The sequence below is a fragment of the Rhinolophus sinicus genome, linkage group LG06 (assembly GCF_036562045.2).
Source record: "Rhinolophus sinicus isolate RSC01 linkage group LG06, ASM3656204v1, whole genome shotgun sequence".
Classification (NCBI taxonomy): Eukaryota; Metazoa; Chordata; class Mammalia; order Chiroptera; family Rhinolophidae; genus Rhinolophus; species Rhinolophus sinicus.
Window position 1 is genome coordinate 161,312,246 of NC_133756.1, and position 15,438 is coordinate 161,327,683.

At 55.4% G+C, this 15,438-nt stretch overlaps 1 protein-coding gene across 3 annotated transcripts in view; it reads right to left on the reverse strand.

Annotated features, from left to right (window-relative positions):
• Positions 1-258: 258 nt before the first annotated feature.
• SPTBN2 (spectrin beta, non-erythrocytic 2) overlaps positions 259-15,438 on the reverse strand; it is a 36,890-nt gene continuing 21,710 nt past the window's right edge. For all 3 annotated transcript variants that reach the window (XM_019737612.2, XM_019737610.2, XM_019737611.2), the window contains 22 exons: positions 14,743-14,880; positions 13,649-14,405; positions 12,995-13,197; positions 12,534-12,624; positions 12,146-12,292; positions 9,795-10,058; positions 8,372-8,596; positions 7,991-8,080; positions 7,366-7,626; positions 7,146-7,276; positions 6,706-6,910; positions 5,573-5,947; positions 4,724-4,968; positions 4,491-4,629; positions 4,135-4,219; positions 3,658-3,854; positions 3,201-3,343; positions 3,038-3,113; positions 2,480-2,700; positions 2,019-2,192; positions 1,436-1,478; positions 259-1,113 (listed from right to left, as the gene is read on the reverse strand). In XM_019737612.2, the coding sequence (XP_019593171.2) occupies positions 880-1,113; positions 1,436-1,478; positions 2,019-2,192; positions 2,480-2,700; positions 3,038-3,113; positions 3,201-3,343; positions 3,658-3,854; positions 4,135-4,219; positions 4,491-4,629; positions 4,724-4,968; positions 5,573-5,947; positions 6,706-6,910; positions 7,146-7,276; positions 7,366-7,626; positions 7,991-8,080; positions 8,372-8,596; positions 9,795-10,058; positions 12,146-12,292; positions 12,534-12,624; positions 12,995-13,197; positions 13,649-14,405; positions 14,743-14,880 (4,444 nt within the window). In that variant the 3' untranslated portion in view covers positions 259-879. The remainder of the gene's footprint in view (positions 1,114-1,435; positions 1,479-2,018; positions 2,193-2,479; positions 2,701-3,037; positions 3,114-3,200; positions 3,344-3,657; positions 3,855-4,134; positions 4,220-4,490; positions 4,630-4,723; positions 4,969-5,572; positions 5,948-6,705; positions 6,911-7,145; positions 7,277-7,365; positions 7,627-7,990; positions 8,081-8,371; positions 8,597-9,794; positions 10,059-12,145; positions 12,293-12,533; positions 12,625-12,994; positions 13,198-13,648; positions 14,406-14,742; positions 14,881-15,438) is intronic.

Sequence of the window (15,438 nt, forward strand, 5' to 3'; positions counted from 1 at the left end):
GTTAACATCATCCTGACCCATGATGAACTTCTTTGGTCTAAAAAGAGGCTGGACATCCATCAACCCAGCAAACCGAAGGTCATTATCATGGGGGAATGAGATCAAGGTAGGGCGACTCTCAGAATAATGTGGTTCTTTGACGGCTTGGAGGTTGGGGGCCGAGTGAAAACCTGACACCCAGGAGACCAGAGCCAGAGGGAAGAACATGGGCACCGAGAGGCTTGTGGTCAGGAAAGCAAAGACACCCAGAAGCAGTAAGAGAAGCTGAGCTGTTTAATCACCTCCTTGGCCAGACACAAGGCTGTGGTTGCCCCTGAACAACTCACACCTGGAAGCCATTGAGACTCGCTGGAGATGGAGTGGCCACTCGAGTCAGAGGATAAGGAAGGACGGGAACGGGCAGCTTCGGCGTCTCTGACTCCATCATCTGACAATCTTGCCCCCAGGTCCTGCTTCAGCTCTGAGAGGTTCCTGGCTGGTCCCCAGGGGCAAGGAACCAGACGGCGTGCCCTAGCTGTGGTGGGAGAACGACCCTGAGGCGGGGGCCGCCATTCCCCACATGGCCTACGTTGAGGGTGCGGCACTGTCCGCACTGTGGTGGGGACGGAGGCATAAGGCTGGGGGAAGAAGGAACAAGTCGGGGGGAGTGGAACTGGGGGTTGCCTGGGTCCCACCACCAGTCTGAAATTAAATAGCAGAAGAGTAGGGTTGCCCTTGGAAACACTGACTTGTCCCCAGAGACAGTTCCTGGTGATGGGCTGACCTTGGCAACAGACCCTAGCAGCAGGCAGTTGTCTGACAAGAGGGTGGTCCCTGTTGACAGTCCCTGGCAGTTTCCTGAACAGAGGGAGGGAGCTGGCCTGGAAGTCTTGCCCCCAACTACTTGCTCTTCTTGAAGAAGCTGAAGCGTTTTTCTCGCTCTCGTTCTCTGCCGTCCTTGCTGCGAAGTGCCACAGGCCCCTCAGCCCCGGCCGGCGATACTGGGGGCATGGTCATGGCCCGGGTCATGCCCCGGGTGGCACTGGGCACTGCTGGCTCTTCAGGCTCTCCAGAGGCAGAGGACGCAGTGGCAATGGCTGCATTCACCACCCGCAGCCACGAGCTCATCTCTGCCTACAGGGAACATGGAAAGACAACCGGTCAGCGTCAGGGACGCTGCTGAGGCAGCCGGGGAAGAGGAAGAGGAGGAGGCAGAAAAACGATCTGACTATTCCATCTTCTTAGAGAAAAAAAAGACCTCTGAAGAGAGGGAACATCTTTTTGTGTGGCCTTCACACACAATATCCACTTAGCTTCGTTGTGGGTTGTCTGATTACAAAGAATGAGACACTTAAGGAAGAGAAAAAGGAGAGGGAAGAAAGGGAAATGTGCGGCTGGAGGTTTCTGGAGTGGCGACGCAGAGATAGGGACATGGGGGGAGAAGGGGACAGCTCACCTCATCCTTGGCTTGGAATAAATATTCTTTTCCGTCCTGTAAGCTGTGGGAGGAAAAGAAACCTCAGGGCAGAGCTGAGAATCTGGAGCAGCCTGACCCCTGCTGGGCATCCACCCAGAGACCAGGCTGGAGAACGCGCCAGCGGAGCCCTCAGAGCCCATCACACAGCCCTGCACATTCTCCAGATTCCCAGACCTGTGTAAATCCTTCCTGACTGGCTGTGGAGGACCAGGGTGAGCTCACTTCCATCCCAGGCCGTGCCTCCTGCTCTGGCTGCTTGCAGGCAGGCAGGGGCAAGCCCTTGGAGGTCCCCTGGAGGCAGAGGCGTGCCAGCACCCTGTCTGCAGATAGCCTCTCCAGGATAATGTCAGCTTGACGTCATCCGCCGTCAGGACTGAGCCTTGAGGCTCCCACTCCCCTCAGTGTAACACAACCAGACTCGCCCCCTCTCCCTCCTGTACGTCTCTGTCCCCAAAGGCCTGGCCCTGTAACTCAATCCCCTCCGAACCAAGATCATGGCTACCCTTCATCTTGTCTTGCTCTGACTTCCCCTCGCATCGTGAGAGCACGGTTCCGTTCCTACCCCAGCTTGAAGACATGTTTGCGCTTTCGATAATCAGAGGCGACGCTGCCCTGGGCCCTGGCCAGGCTGACAGGCACTTCTCCATGGTATGGCACTCCCGTGCTGGCTGCCTTCGCATCCTTGTAAAAGCCAAGGCTCCCATGCCGCAGGACGCAATACACATTCTGCCATGACCTGGGAGGGACACGGTGCAGGTGACGAGGTGACCAGCTTCTGGGGGGGCTGGTAACCCTGGGAAGAGCCTGGGTGTTCTAGGACTTCCAGTGCCACTGCTGCCGTTAGGCCCGTTGTCTTTACACCCTCCTGAGGCCCCGCTTTGCTCCGGGGTCCTACCCCTTTCCCAGACGACACCCCTCCTGCAGGGTACCCTCCCTCCTCTATCTAGGAAGAGGTTCCAGGCAAGCGTCTTCAGAAGGCAGGGACTGGAGAGGCCACAGGCACTGCATGGCCAGACCCGGTACCTGTTGGCGGCCTTCTTGCCGAAGGCCTCCATCTCCTGTTTGCGGCATAGCATCCCCTCCATCTGTTCCTGGGCAGAGAGCTCTGGGCCTCGAGGGGGCAAGGTGGCAACCCGGGCTGACTCGGATGACCTGCTGTGGGGCATGACAGGAGGGGCCGAGCCCTGTGGCTGGGTATGCCTCTCTCCTTGTGGCCCGTTGGCCTCGTCTCCTGCGCCAGACTCCTGTGGGGAAAACGGTGTCTGCATCAAAGGATGAGGTGGCAATTACCTAGCCTGGGTGTCATGAAGCTTGAAGTTCAAGAGCTGGTCCTTCCACCCCCCCCCCAGGTTTCTTTTGAGCCTCTGCCTTCTCCTGTCCCCCATGTCCCCACCACCCTACCCCTCTGTCCCTCCAGATATCAACACCCGTATCTCCAGGAGGAACTGACAAGCCCTTCTGGGAAGCTGCCTTGCTCAAGTCTCTGTTGTTCCAACAGGGGCTACAAGGACAAGAAGCTGTAGAAGGATGTGCAAGGGGGTCTAACATTGGGATGGGGGCACACGGGGCAGCGGGGGTCACCTGTGGGGACTCTGCATCTGTGCAGACTCCGTTAATGCTGGCTGGCTGTGTGGACGCTGGTAGCCGGGGGTGGGTTCTGGAGTGGCAGAAGGTGACACACAACAAGTCCTTAGGTTGCTCAGGCTCAGCCTCATCCTCCTCCCCCAAGTGTCCCGGCTCTCACCCGTCCCAGGAAGCATCAGGAGCGGCCTGCCTGTCCACCAGGACCCCTTCGGGCAGAGTGGCTGTGGGCTCTGGAGCAGGGGGCTGTCTCCTCCGTTCCTCCTCCTCCCTCTTTCTTTTCCGCTCCTTCTCCTGCTCCTCCAGCTGTCAAAAAATTCTGAGGTCAGAGCACGGAACGTCTCATTGAAGAGGACCAGGGAGTTGGGGAAAGCTGAAATGTATGATGAAAGAGAATGGAGACTATAATTCTAAAAGAAGGTAGAAATTAGAAGGAATGGGGGAGATGGTGTCTCAATGTCACTCAGGGAGCTGATGACCCCTGAAGCTATGGTGACAACATGGCACTTGGCTCACGTGCTGGTGCACTGGGAAGAGAAAAACTGTCTTCTTCCAGCAGGAGAGAGCACAGGCCTGGGGCAGCGGCCTGGGGAGCCTTCCTGGGGTCCTGTGGCCCTCACCGCAGTGAGCTTCTCCAGGGCGCTGAAACGCTCCTCCCAGGCCACTGCTGACTTCTGGAAGGCCTCGTGCCGCTTGATGAGGCTCTCGACTTCATCGACTGTGCAGCCCAGCTCAGCACTTCGCACCAATGGCTCTTGGCTGCACAGCCAGGCCTCCGCCATACCTGCGTCTCTTCCAAACACGAGCACCTCCAAAACTGCAGGAGTGGGGGGGTTGCAGAGAGATGGCAGGTCAGAGTGGGCACCAGCAGGGCACTGTAATCACAGCATTTCCAGGACAGGGACAGAGAAAGCTTCTGCCCCAGAGCAGGAGCACAGGGCAGAGCCAGGCAGTGCCAAGAGTGGGTACCCTGAATTCCATGCCCAGGATTCCTGGTCTTACTTATTCTGGGAACTACAGGGTGTAAGACCCCCCCCAGCCCCTCCTCCCAGGGCCTGGTGCCCTCAGCCAGTTTCCTGGTCCCCAAAGTGGCTCACCAAGCTGGAGCCAGTCCATCCTCTCCTGCCACTTGTCAGCTGTCTCCTGGCGCCGTGCCTGCAGCTGAGACAGCTTCTCTGAGATCTGGGGGGTGCGGAATGTGAGTTAGTACCCAGTTGGGCCTTTTCAGGGTCCCTGGGAAACTCACACAGGGGAATTAGTGATTTCTGATTTCAAGAGGCAGATAGCTCTGGCGGGGGGAGATGGAATGGGGAAATCCCTGAATAGCACTGAGGTAGGGAGAGAGTGAAAGGTTTCTGTAAAGAAAGAACCAGAAGAAGCAGAAAGACTCAGAGAAATCCGCATTAAGGCCTGCCCCGGGAAGGTGACCCGGCTGTGCCCAGGCTTCACCCACCTCCTCAGCCGCGTAGTGGCTCCTGGCGAGCAGCCCCTGCCCCATCTCAATGCAAGAGGAGAAGCGGTCCGCCCTGGCCTCTATCTCGGCCTTGATGCCCTGGTGGTTCTTGATGACCAGGTCTGCAGAGGACACATCCCTGGTGGTACAGAGACCGTATCACCCGCTGCCCACAACCCGATCCCAGCCGCTGGCTCACAACCCCCGTAGGTCAGGGGCACCATGGTCCTCACCGGGGCCGCTCCTGGGCATCCATCTGCACATTCACCCCATCCATCCACAGCATCAGCTCCCGGACAGCCATGAAGAAGCGGAACTTGTCCGTTGTGTCCAGCAGCAGCTGGCGGCGGGCGGCAGAGCTTCCCTGAAGCTGTGCCCAGGCCTCGGCCACAGCCTGCATGTGGCGGCCAATCTCCTCGGCCTTGTCTCCGGCGTAGGCCTTCTGGAGCCGGCGGCCATCGTCCTGTACCTGCTGGACCTGCAGGGCCCCGGGTCACAGTCAGGCAAAGCTGGTGACTCGGGAGCTATAGCCTCGCTCTGTCCTGGCCTCTGTCCATTCTACCAGCCAGAGAAGCAGGAGGAGCAGCAGAGGGTCGGGGCTGGGAAAGGTGATGGCTGGTGCTCAGAGTAAGCGGTCATACTCATTGGGTCTCATCTGGGGGCCCGGGTTTAGCTTGGGGGAGGGGAGGGGAACAACCCCTTGAAAGGGTCATCAGCCACTTGGGCTGTTAGAGGCCTGTCCAGGATGTGAGGGACCTCAAAGATTGCTCGAGATTTTCAGTCTGAAAAAGGGAGTTGGGTGGCAGCTCTAACCAAGAGGTGGGATCAACAGGTGGATTTTTTTGTACAAAATGAAGAATATTCTAGCTATTGGGGCCATGTGAATATGTCATGGGCCCTCGAGAAGGCCTGTCATTAAAAGTGCGAACAGTGGCCAGATGTCCGCTGGCCAGAGATGTCTACCTCATCCCTGAGTGGCCCTCCCGAGGATGCCATCCCCTTAGCATTTCTGAGAACACCCCCGCACATTTCCCACAAAGTCTCCTCCAAGCCACCCCCTTCCTCCCATGCTCAGGTCAGACCTGGGCGCTGAGGGCCTGGATGTCATGCTCAAAGGCACAATGGCGGCGCTGCAGGGCCTCAGCAGCATTGAGGTCCCGGCCAGTCCCATCTGGAAGCTGTTGCTGTTTGTGCTGCACCCGTGCCAGGGCCTGACGAGCCCCATGCAGGAAGCGCTGCAGCTCGTGCGCGGCAGCCAGCACCTGCCCCCGCGTGTCCAGCAGCTCGAGCAGGTCGGCCCAGGCCTCGTTGAGACTGTCCTTCCACTCGGCCACGGTGGCCCGGGCGGCATGGCCCCCAGTGATGAGCCCATTGGCCAATGTGTTGGCACTATCCACACGCTCCTGACCAATGGTGCTTGTGTCCCGGGAGAACTCTCGGAATTTGTCCCGGAGCATCTGGTGGAAGGAATATGTGCACATACACTGTGACACTAATGGGGAGAGTCCGCTCACCCCAAACTGAGACCTACTTCTCTCCCCTCTGGGCTACGTGGCCTGAAATACCTTTCTCCAGCTCAGCTGAGTTCATGAGCAGATGCAGCTGATTCCCAGTGATCTTGGATTTGACTGACGCCCTGGCGTCCAGCAAAGGCCATGCAGGCACTTGGGACTTTTAGCCTTCACACAGGGATACCCTATACTGTCGAGTTCTATTGTGTTTCCCGAAAATAAGACCTAGGTAGACCATCAGCTCTACTGTTTCTTTTGGAGCCAAAATTAATATAAGACCCGGTCTTATTTGACATAAGACCGGGTCTTATTTTAATATAATATAAGACCGGGTCTTATTTTAATATTAGACAGGGTCTTATATAATAGAATACTGGGTCTTATATTAATATTTGCTCCAAAAGATGCATTAGAGCTGATGGTCTGGCTAGGTCTTATTTTGGGGGAAACATGGTATTGGAAAAGACTGATGGGTAATTTCCTTTTTGCCCAAGTCTGTGTGCAGCCCCACATCGCCCTTTTTGCACGATTCTTCGAATTAAATACCTCCAAACCCGGGAGGACAGTGCATGCTCGTACACGCTCCGCTTGGTCTTGCACCCCATGCCCGTGGTACTCAGCACAGGGAGAGCCCTAATCGCCCAGTGGGTTCTCTACTACTCTCCCGGGAGCTGACCTGTGGCTGGTGTCCTCCCTGCACTTACCGTCACGTGCTCGTAGTCCTGGCCCAGCTCGTGGGAGGCTGCCACCACCTCGCGCTCCTGGATCCATTGCTCCAGGTCATCCAGCTCGCGGCGGAGCTGGCACAGCCGTAAGTGCTCCTGCAGGCGCTCCCTCCGCTCCCCGGCCAGCTCCTTCAGGCTGGCGTACAGCTTGTCCACCTGGGCTTGGCGGATGGATATCCTCGTGCTATGCGGCCGGGCAGGGCGGGGGAACCACGGTAGGATTTAGCATCCGTTGTTCTGATCTCCACCCTCTTCTGCAGAGTCCTGTCCCCCTGAGCCGCCCCACTGCTTGCCAAGCCCCAAGCTTTCTAGAAGTTTCTGTACACACGAAGTACGCAAGGCTCCACAATCCTCGCCCCTTCTGGGAACTGGCACCCCTCTAGCCCAGGGGCTTGGCCGCTTGCTGCCGCTGTGCTCACCTCTCTGGGTGGTCGTGGTCAATCATGTCTTGGCTGCTGGCTGCTAGCTGGTGGATGGTCTGGGTGTAGTCGGCCAGGGCTTGCTCCAATACCTGATGTTTCTTCACCTCCGCCTGGGCACTCAGTTCGTCCTGGGGGATGGGCCAGTGGGCATCAGGGAGTGGGGGTCACGCAAAGGAAAGAAGCAGCCATATAGCCGGAGCTCTGCCCCGGCTCTCACCTTGGCTTTCTCTTGGCCCATCATGTGTAACTCCTGCTCGCCCATCCAGGCCTCTGCCTCGGCAGCGTCGCGGTAGAACTGCTGGGCCCGCAAGGCGTCCTCCAGTCGCTTCGCTCGAAGCTCCAGCTCGTGGCTCAGGCGTTTCCATATTTCCTGTAGCTCGGCCAGCTCTGGGCCTGCTGCAGCCGCACCCAGGGCACGCTGCCGCTCTGTTAGGTCTGCAATCCGCGGCTCGTGACCCTGTATCTCCTTCTGCAGGGTCTGTCCCCAGCAACAGAAGAGGAAACACTGGAAGACTGGCCAAGGACCTCCCTCACCCTCCATCTCAGCTTACACCTACTCAGTATTAATCCCCCCACACACTTCCTTCTCTTTCTTCCTGAATCATCTTACGTCCCCTCCCTTCTGGCCCAGTGATGTGATTGATGGTAAAGCCCTCTGTATCCCCGTAATCTCTACCAAGGGAACGCATCTTCCTGAGGTGAGGAAAGGCCAACCGCTGAAGTCTAGGATTCCCTACAGCTTCGAAGGGGAGCCAGAGAAGCCTCAGGTCTTAAAAAGAAACAAACTTCGATGTCTGAGGAGGCTCTGGGACCTATTCATTTGCCTTTAGTCTCTGCCTTACCTGGTTTTTCTTCATGAGGAGCTGGACACTGGGCAGGTCCTTGCCGTGTTCCCTGGAGCTAGCCATGGGTAGCCGTTCTGTCACCCACAACTGGATGAGAAAGGTGGGGGGTGATCAGTGGAGGTCCGGAGGGCAACGTAAGAGCTAGGGGTTGGATAACGGGGCAGGTTTTCTAGGGCTCCTGGTTTGTGTATACTAGGAAATGGTCATCTCTGATTCCGGGGTAAAGGGACCTAGAGGGCATCCCCAAGTGTCCCTAGAGGGTGGATTTTCAATAGCAAAGGGAAGAGAAAACAGCACTGCTGACATCTCCTCAGCACAAGGCAGGGAGCACTTTGCAATGGGGATGACCCGACCCCACCCCCAAGCCTAGTGACTCACGATCTCGTCCTCCACGTCCCGGTGGAACTGGTGCTGCTCTCGAGAGGCTTGCAGGCGCTGGCAGCGCTCCTTCATGGGCTGGCAGAGGGCCCTGAACTTCTCCTCCACGGCCCTCGAGGTCCTCTCCACCTCCCCTGCACCCTGATCTTCCTGGGCCAGGGCTTTTGCCTGGGCCTGGATGGCCTCCACCTCCTTTTCCCGCACAGCCATTTCCCGCTCCAGCATCTGCCCACCCGGAAGAGGAAGGAGATGTCATTAAACTCAGAGGAGACACTAGTCGACATCAAACCCATCATGATTTCTTATCCTGGGGTTCACTCCTGGTTCAAGTATCTCCTCCTTGTTCAAGTTAGATCAGCGGATCTCAAGCTTTAATGTATGTAAGAGTCTGGGGGTGGGGAAGCCACGTTAACCACGCCAGTTAGCAATTTACAGCCTCAGTCCCAAATCCACCTCAGTTCCAAATCCATCTTTGTCTGTTCTGAGGAAGTGGAACTGGACCCTGTAAACCTTTCTCCTTTGCCAGCTGGTGCAATGCTAGGCCTTGTCAGTAGAGAGCGCTAGAGGGACACCAGGATGCACAGGAGAGGACGGGGCTTCTGTATGTGGTTCCAGGGCGCTTTTCTTCTTGCTCCTACAGCAAAACTGCCCATGGTGTGTGGAGACCCAGTGGCTGTCACCCTCCAGCAAGTTTTGCTAGCATCCCAGTGGCAACTTCCTGCTAGCCAGCCTTGGCCGGCCAGCTTTGGACCTGCTCTGGTTCGTCAAACCCCAGCAAATTTCTACGCTGTCAGTGGGCTTCTGTCCTCTCCAACAAGGTCTGAGGGGTGGAGGAGAGGGCATCTGGTTCCTTCCATGGGCACCCCTCCTCAGCTCTGGAGGTATAGCAGCTCCCTACGTTTGCTATTCCTGGATTCTTTAGAGCAGGGATCAGGAAATCCAGCCCCTGCCCTTTTTTTTGTAAATAAAGTTTTATTGGCACAGAACCACAGCATTCTTTTACATACTGTCTGTGGCTGCTTTTACCATACAAGGACAGAGTTGAATCGTTGTGACAGACAATTTATGACCCATAAAGCCCCAAATGTTTATTGTCTGGCTTTTTATAGGAAAACATTTTCAGACCCTTGCTTTGAAGTTCTCTTTTCCCCTTCGGTAGTTAGCCACCTTTTACTAATTAATACTTCTTTTCACTAAAGTTTCCTTGTTCAAGTTAGAGTGTGATTTCTGTCTCCTGACTTGACTCTGACTGATACACACTCCCAGAAATTCTGATCTGGTGGCCCATGGGAATTGCTTTGAGAAACACCAGGAAAAATGTCTGCGAGGTCTGAGAAGGGGCTCCCCAATCTCCAGAGCTACGGGCTCCCTCCTCCTCTCTTCAGCTGTTCATCCCCTCCCCGGCCCCCTGCCCCTCGCGCACCTGCTGCTTCTTGAGCAGAATGTTGACGCTGGTGAGGTCCTTGCCGTAGTCGTCGGAGTGCAGCTGGGCCTGCAGGCTCAGCAGCCAGCTCTCCAGGGCAGAGCAGCTCTGGGCAAACAGCTCGGCCCGGTTGGCATCGAAGAGGCTGCGGGCCTTGGCCTGGGTGGTGGTCTCCAGCTCGTCCCAGCGCTTGTGTAGGTCCTCCAGTTTCTCCGACACCAGAGCTTTCAGCTCTGGCTTTTCAAGGCTCAGCTCCCGCCCTTCCTGGGTGGTGGGACAAAGAAGTGTGACTGTCAGAATTAGACACCACTGAACTTTACAGGCCAGGGACTTAAAGGGCACTAGGGATCTGAAGTGTGGGCAATAATTCCAAGTTGTGGTGTGTTCTTATTAACATGCTCTACGCAAAGGTTTGAAACTTCCCTACCTCACTGCTGATCGAAACCTACTCTTCCTTCAAGGTCCAGCTCAAAACTCATTTCAACTAAGAAGTTACTGCGATCTTTCCTATTTTGAGTTCCCTCGTGCTCGTGGTTTCTAGTGTTATAGAGCGTGTGGTCTCGTGTTATTTGCTAGCATTTCATGTTTCTCAGCTCCTCACCCCTCACCTGACCTATGGCAAGTGAGTCTTACCTGTCACCCCATTCCCAGCCTTTCTGCTGGAGGACTTTTGTTTCTGGGCAGGTGAGGGAAGCATGAGCTCCTGACTTGCTTGCAACGCAGGCTGGAAGTGCCAAAGGGTTACTGTCCTTACCGTCCGCAGAACCAGTGACAGATAGGGAGATGGTGGACAAACAGTCAAAACCCTTGTGCTTTGGTTGGGATAACTTTGATGTTCGACACCGCCTCAGGGTGACCCATTAGGACTGAGCCCCAGTTGCCCACTGCAGTAACTGGCATGGTAGTGAACCCTTTCCTGACTACCTTCCCTGCTCCATTTCATCTCCCCACACCTCTACTGGTATTTCCTCCGATCACCTCCCATTTAAGTGGCCTGCCCTGGAAGCCTTGTTTCAGGGTCTGCTTCTAGAGGAACACAAAGCAAGACACATGGCCGCCAGGATAAAGAGCATCAGCATCTAGCACAGCTTGGGTAACGTCTCAAACCTTCAGCACAATAGACACTTTGACACACAGTCCTTATGTGGTGACCACGGCTTTGATCATGACCTGGCCCAGCAAGCTTTTCCCACCTTTGCCTCCATGGTGGCCCTTCAAGCATTCCCTGTTCCTGCCAGACTGACTCACTCCCTGCTCCCAAACAGACACCCACCACTTCCACACCTCTGGTTTCCTGTTTGCACTGTTTTCTCTACCTAGAAATGTCCAAATTCTATTCGTCCTTCATGGACTGCCCTGGAGGCTCCTGCTTTTGGGATTCCCACACGTCGTCCTCAGTGGCCAGGCTTTATGGGGCTCTCTCTTACTGCACTTGTCACATTCTGCTTTGGACTCAATTCATCTAGCTGTGTATATGTCTTCTATCCTGACTACCGTGTCATTCCTCGAGGGTGGGGCCTGCAATGGAATCACCTTTGTTCCCACTCAGTGACTACCACAAGGCTTTGCATATAGTAGCACCAAGTAAATATTTGCTGAACAAATGGAAACACTGACTATACACTACTCTCCTCTTCTTCCCAACCATTATGCCCTTGAGGGAAGGGAGGCGTCTTTTTTACGTATTTTGCAGCCTCTAGCAGAGTGCTCAGCGCATATAATTTGTCCAGGAGTACTTGCTGAGTAGAAATGAAGTTTTACCTCTGCTCAGCTCTTGAAAAAGGGCTGGGTGGGGGACCAAATATCAGGAACAGCAAGACTCAAAAGCAAGGGTTGGTAAACTGTGGCCCATGGGCCAAATGTAGCCCACTGCCTGTCTTTATAGATAAAGTTTTATTGGAACACAGCTACACTCATTGATTTACGTACTCCCTATGGTTGCTTTTGCACTATAGTAGCAGAGTTCAGCAGTCACAGCAGAAACTGTATGGTCTGCAAAGCCTGAAATATTTACCATCTGGCTCTTTATGGAAGTGTGCTGACCCCTGCCAAAGAGTGTCATCCTACTTTGGGCCCAGGAATAGTTATTGTGTTGACCCAAAACTGCAGTTTGGCTCCCTATCAATCAGTACTTTCTCAAAGTTCTGGAGTCACTGTCCCATAGACCTGAGACGTTTGTCCCTCAGACCATTAAGTTTCCACCTTGGAAGTTTGGCACGGGAGGTCCCACGACCTCTAACCCTGAAATAGCCATATCCTGAAGCTAGGAGTCTCCCCTGCCTGGTGGCAAGGACCCTGCCCTGAAGAGGCCCCACGGGTGCTCTTCCTGCTGCTCCTGTCACACCGCTCACCTTGTCCACTTTGTCCAGCCAGTCCTTGTTGGCGGCCAGCTCAGCCATGAACGCCTGGTGCTTCTGCCACTTGGTGTGCAGGTTACGGGCCTCGTCATAGGACACGTCCTGGGCTGTCAGCATCTTCTCATCGATCCAGAGTTTTAGCTGGACCAAACATGGAGCAGAGATGGAGGAAGGCCGTATATTTCAGAGGAAGGGAAGCGTGAGGCACAGAATGGGGGAAGGGGAGCCAGGAATAGTGGTGGGTGTGGGGAGAAGACATGCAGGGGTTCGTATACTCAGCAGACAACACTGTGGATGATTTTAGGCTCAAAGGGCCAGGGCCCTGTGGGCAAGGGATGACTGGGGAATGTCGGAGGGGATGTGGGGAAACTGAGAGCCTCACCTCATGACAATCCTGTAAGAAATGCTGCTGCTCTCGGTTTTCCCGAAGACGGCCCAAAAGCTGCTGCACCGCTTTTTGATTCTTCCCGTGTCTGTAATGACAGCCCCTTGTGTAACTCTTGAACTTGCTCTGAAAAGGTTATGACCTTCTAACTAAACTAGAAGCCTTCAGTCCTCCTCCTATGGGACAGTGCCTTCCGGGAACACTACAAGACAACCAGGAATCCTATGTCAGCGTCCAGCGATCCTGGTAGACTTCATTTCGCCCTAGTGTGGGGGAGGCGGAACGTCCCAGCCCATAGCTTGGGCCCCCTCTCACCACTGGGTTCTTCCTCCTCTACTTTCTGTCAGCTCCCCACCCCCATCTGTCAGTCTGACTGCCGCGTACTCCATCTTTGAGGCCATCCTGTTTTCACTTACTTCCCTCTCGGGCCCCTCATTTGCCCGCTGTCCCCAGCCTACCTCCTCTCAATGGAGTCCGCCTTCTCGTGGATCTTCTCGGCATGGATGTTGCCCTCAGACATCAGCTGGCGCCCGGCCTCCAGGAGCCCGCGGATCCGCTCCCCATTGGCCTCCATTGTGCTCATGAAGTCTTCCAGTTTTTTTATGGTGGCATCAGCAGCCTGGAGTGTCCCCGGCATCTCCGTGTGCGACAAAACATATTCCTGTGTGGGAGGGGAGGTGGCAAGCTCACTTCTCACAGCACAATTCAGCCTCTCAGAAGGGACCTATCCGAGGGGCACATCTGAGCTTTGGAGGCCAACCAGAGACGGGCAGCGTGGACCATCCAGCTCTGAAGACAGGCAGATGGTGCCTGATTATGCTGAGTCTCAGAAAGTTATAAGGCAAAGGGAGCTGGCCTGGAACAGTCCAAATCCTGTTCCATCTTATATCTAGCTATTGATTCAATTTCTTTAATAATTATATGACAAGCCAGTTTATATCATTTTGGTATATTTACATCTCATTCTTTTTCACTTCCATATTTTTCTAACACATTCTTCCTGCCCCTCCTGTTGCTTCAACTACCCCACCTGCTGCGTTCTCCTCCCCACCCACCACTCTCCTTCACAGTCCCCATGTTTGTGGTTGGGACTTTGTGCCCTGGGCTCTTACCTGGCTGCTGAGCACGCCCTCAGCCTGGCGAGCATCCCTCAGGAAGCCCTGGAAGCCATGGGCCTGGGCCAGACGGCCTTGCCGGCTTTCCCACATGCGGCCCAGCTCCTCCCAGCCGGTTCCCAAGGCCTCCAGTCGCTGTCGTAGGAAGAGGCACTGGGGATCGGCCTGGTCCCGGGTCACCTCCTCACCCAAGGCCCGCAGCCGGCTGTACTCGCTCTGGGCCCGCTCCACCTCTCCCCGCAGGGCTGCGTGTTGGGCCAGGAGGGCCTCTGCCTCAGGCAGGGTGGCCGGCCCTTCTTCAGAGGCCACAGCGGTCTGTGTGCGACCTAGCCAAGCCTGGAAGTCATCCAAGCTACGCAGGAAGTCCTGCAGCCGCCGCGCCTCACCCAGCGACTCCTCTCGACGTCGCATGGTGGCCCTGAGGTCCTCCCAGCCGGCTTGCACCTCTCCAAGCCGGGCCTTGATGGCAGGGGCTTGGGCGGGGTGGCCAGCAGCCAGGGCATTTGCCTCGCGAGTCAGTTCACCCACCCGGGCGGCGATGGCCTCCAGGTCCCGCTCGGTGCCAGCCAGCTTACGCTGCAGGGCCAGCACCCCAGCCAGGTCATTGCCTAGGCCCTGGGTGGACTCAATGACCTTGGTCTTTTCTCTCATCCAGGCCTGGGTCTCTGTGCACTCTAAATGGTAGTTCTGGATGCTCAGGGCTGATGTCAGAGCTGCCTTCTTGCCGTCTGCCAGGGACCGAAACTGCTGCCACCTGACAGGAGGAGGAAGGAAGGTCTGGTTTCTGGAGTTGCTCAGCTTCCCCGCCTTGTCCAGGCATATCCAGAAGCGTCTTCCCTGCCTCTCCCTTGGTATATTCTACCACCTGCTCATCCTCTCGTCTCTTTCTTGATTGCCCCCGGTCCAGGCCCCAGAGTCTTCAGAGGACCTTTCCCCGTCTTTCATCTCTTTCTTTAGCCCCTGCCCCCAACATAGTCCAGACCACCCTCCCTCCTCATTTTCCGCCTCCATTCTATGCCCCACAGAACTTTCTTCCAGTTGCCATCCCCATCTGCTGCTTCCTTTCTCTAGTCCTGCCCTCCCCAACCCACCTGTGGTTGAGCTGCTTCTGGGTGTTGACAATGCTGTCCTTGCTGGGAGGGTTGGCCTTCAGCAACTGCTCCGCGATGTCATTCACAGCAGTAATTCGTGCTGCAAGGGCATTCATTTCGGGCTCCAGGGTCTCGAACCTGAGCAGGTGGAAGAGCTGGGCATGAATGGCGGGAGGCTGCGAGGTACCTGCCCATCTCCCCAGACAACCACGAGAACTATCCATCTATGTGAGACTTATTTATAGGAGCCTCTGCACCTCTTACCTACAAGGCTCACAGTACTTGTGGGTCCAGAGGGGGCTCCCAACTCCCCCCAAACAAGTAGGAAAACTATCATCTCTAGAGTTGCTCAAAAAAGATGTGAACGTTAAAGGTCAGGAACAGCTGCACAACAAGTCAACTAATTCAGGCACAGGGCCCCACCCTTTATCAGAATCTCTCTTATTCCTCTCAGGACTTACCCCTTAGCTGCCTAGCTGGGTCCCTTCCTACTAATATGTGTTAAAATGAATTGATAACCAAAAATATTTAAGTGATAAAGATATGAAGCATAACTTCTCCCAGGGACATTTTACATTCTCAGAGAGCAGTCTGCAAACGTTTTCTGTAAAGGGCCAGGCAGTAAATATCTTAGGCATTGTGGGTCATAAGGTCTCTATCATAGTGCAAAAGCAGCGACAGGATGACATGTAAATG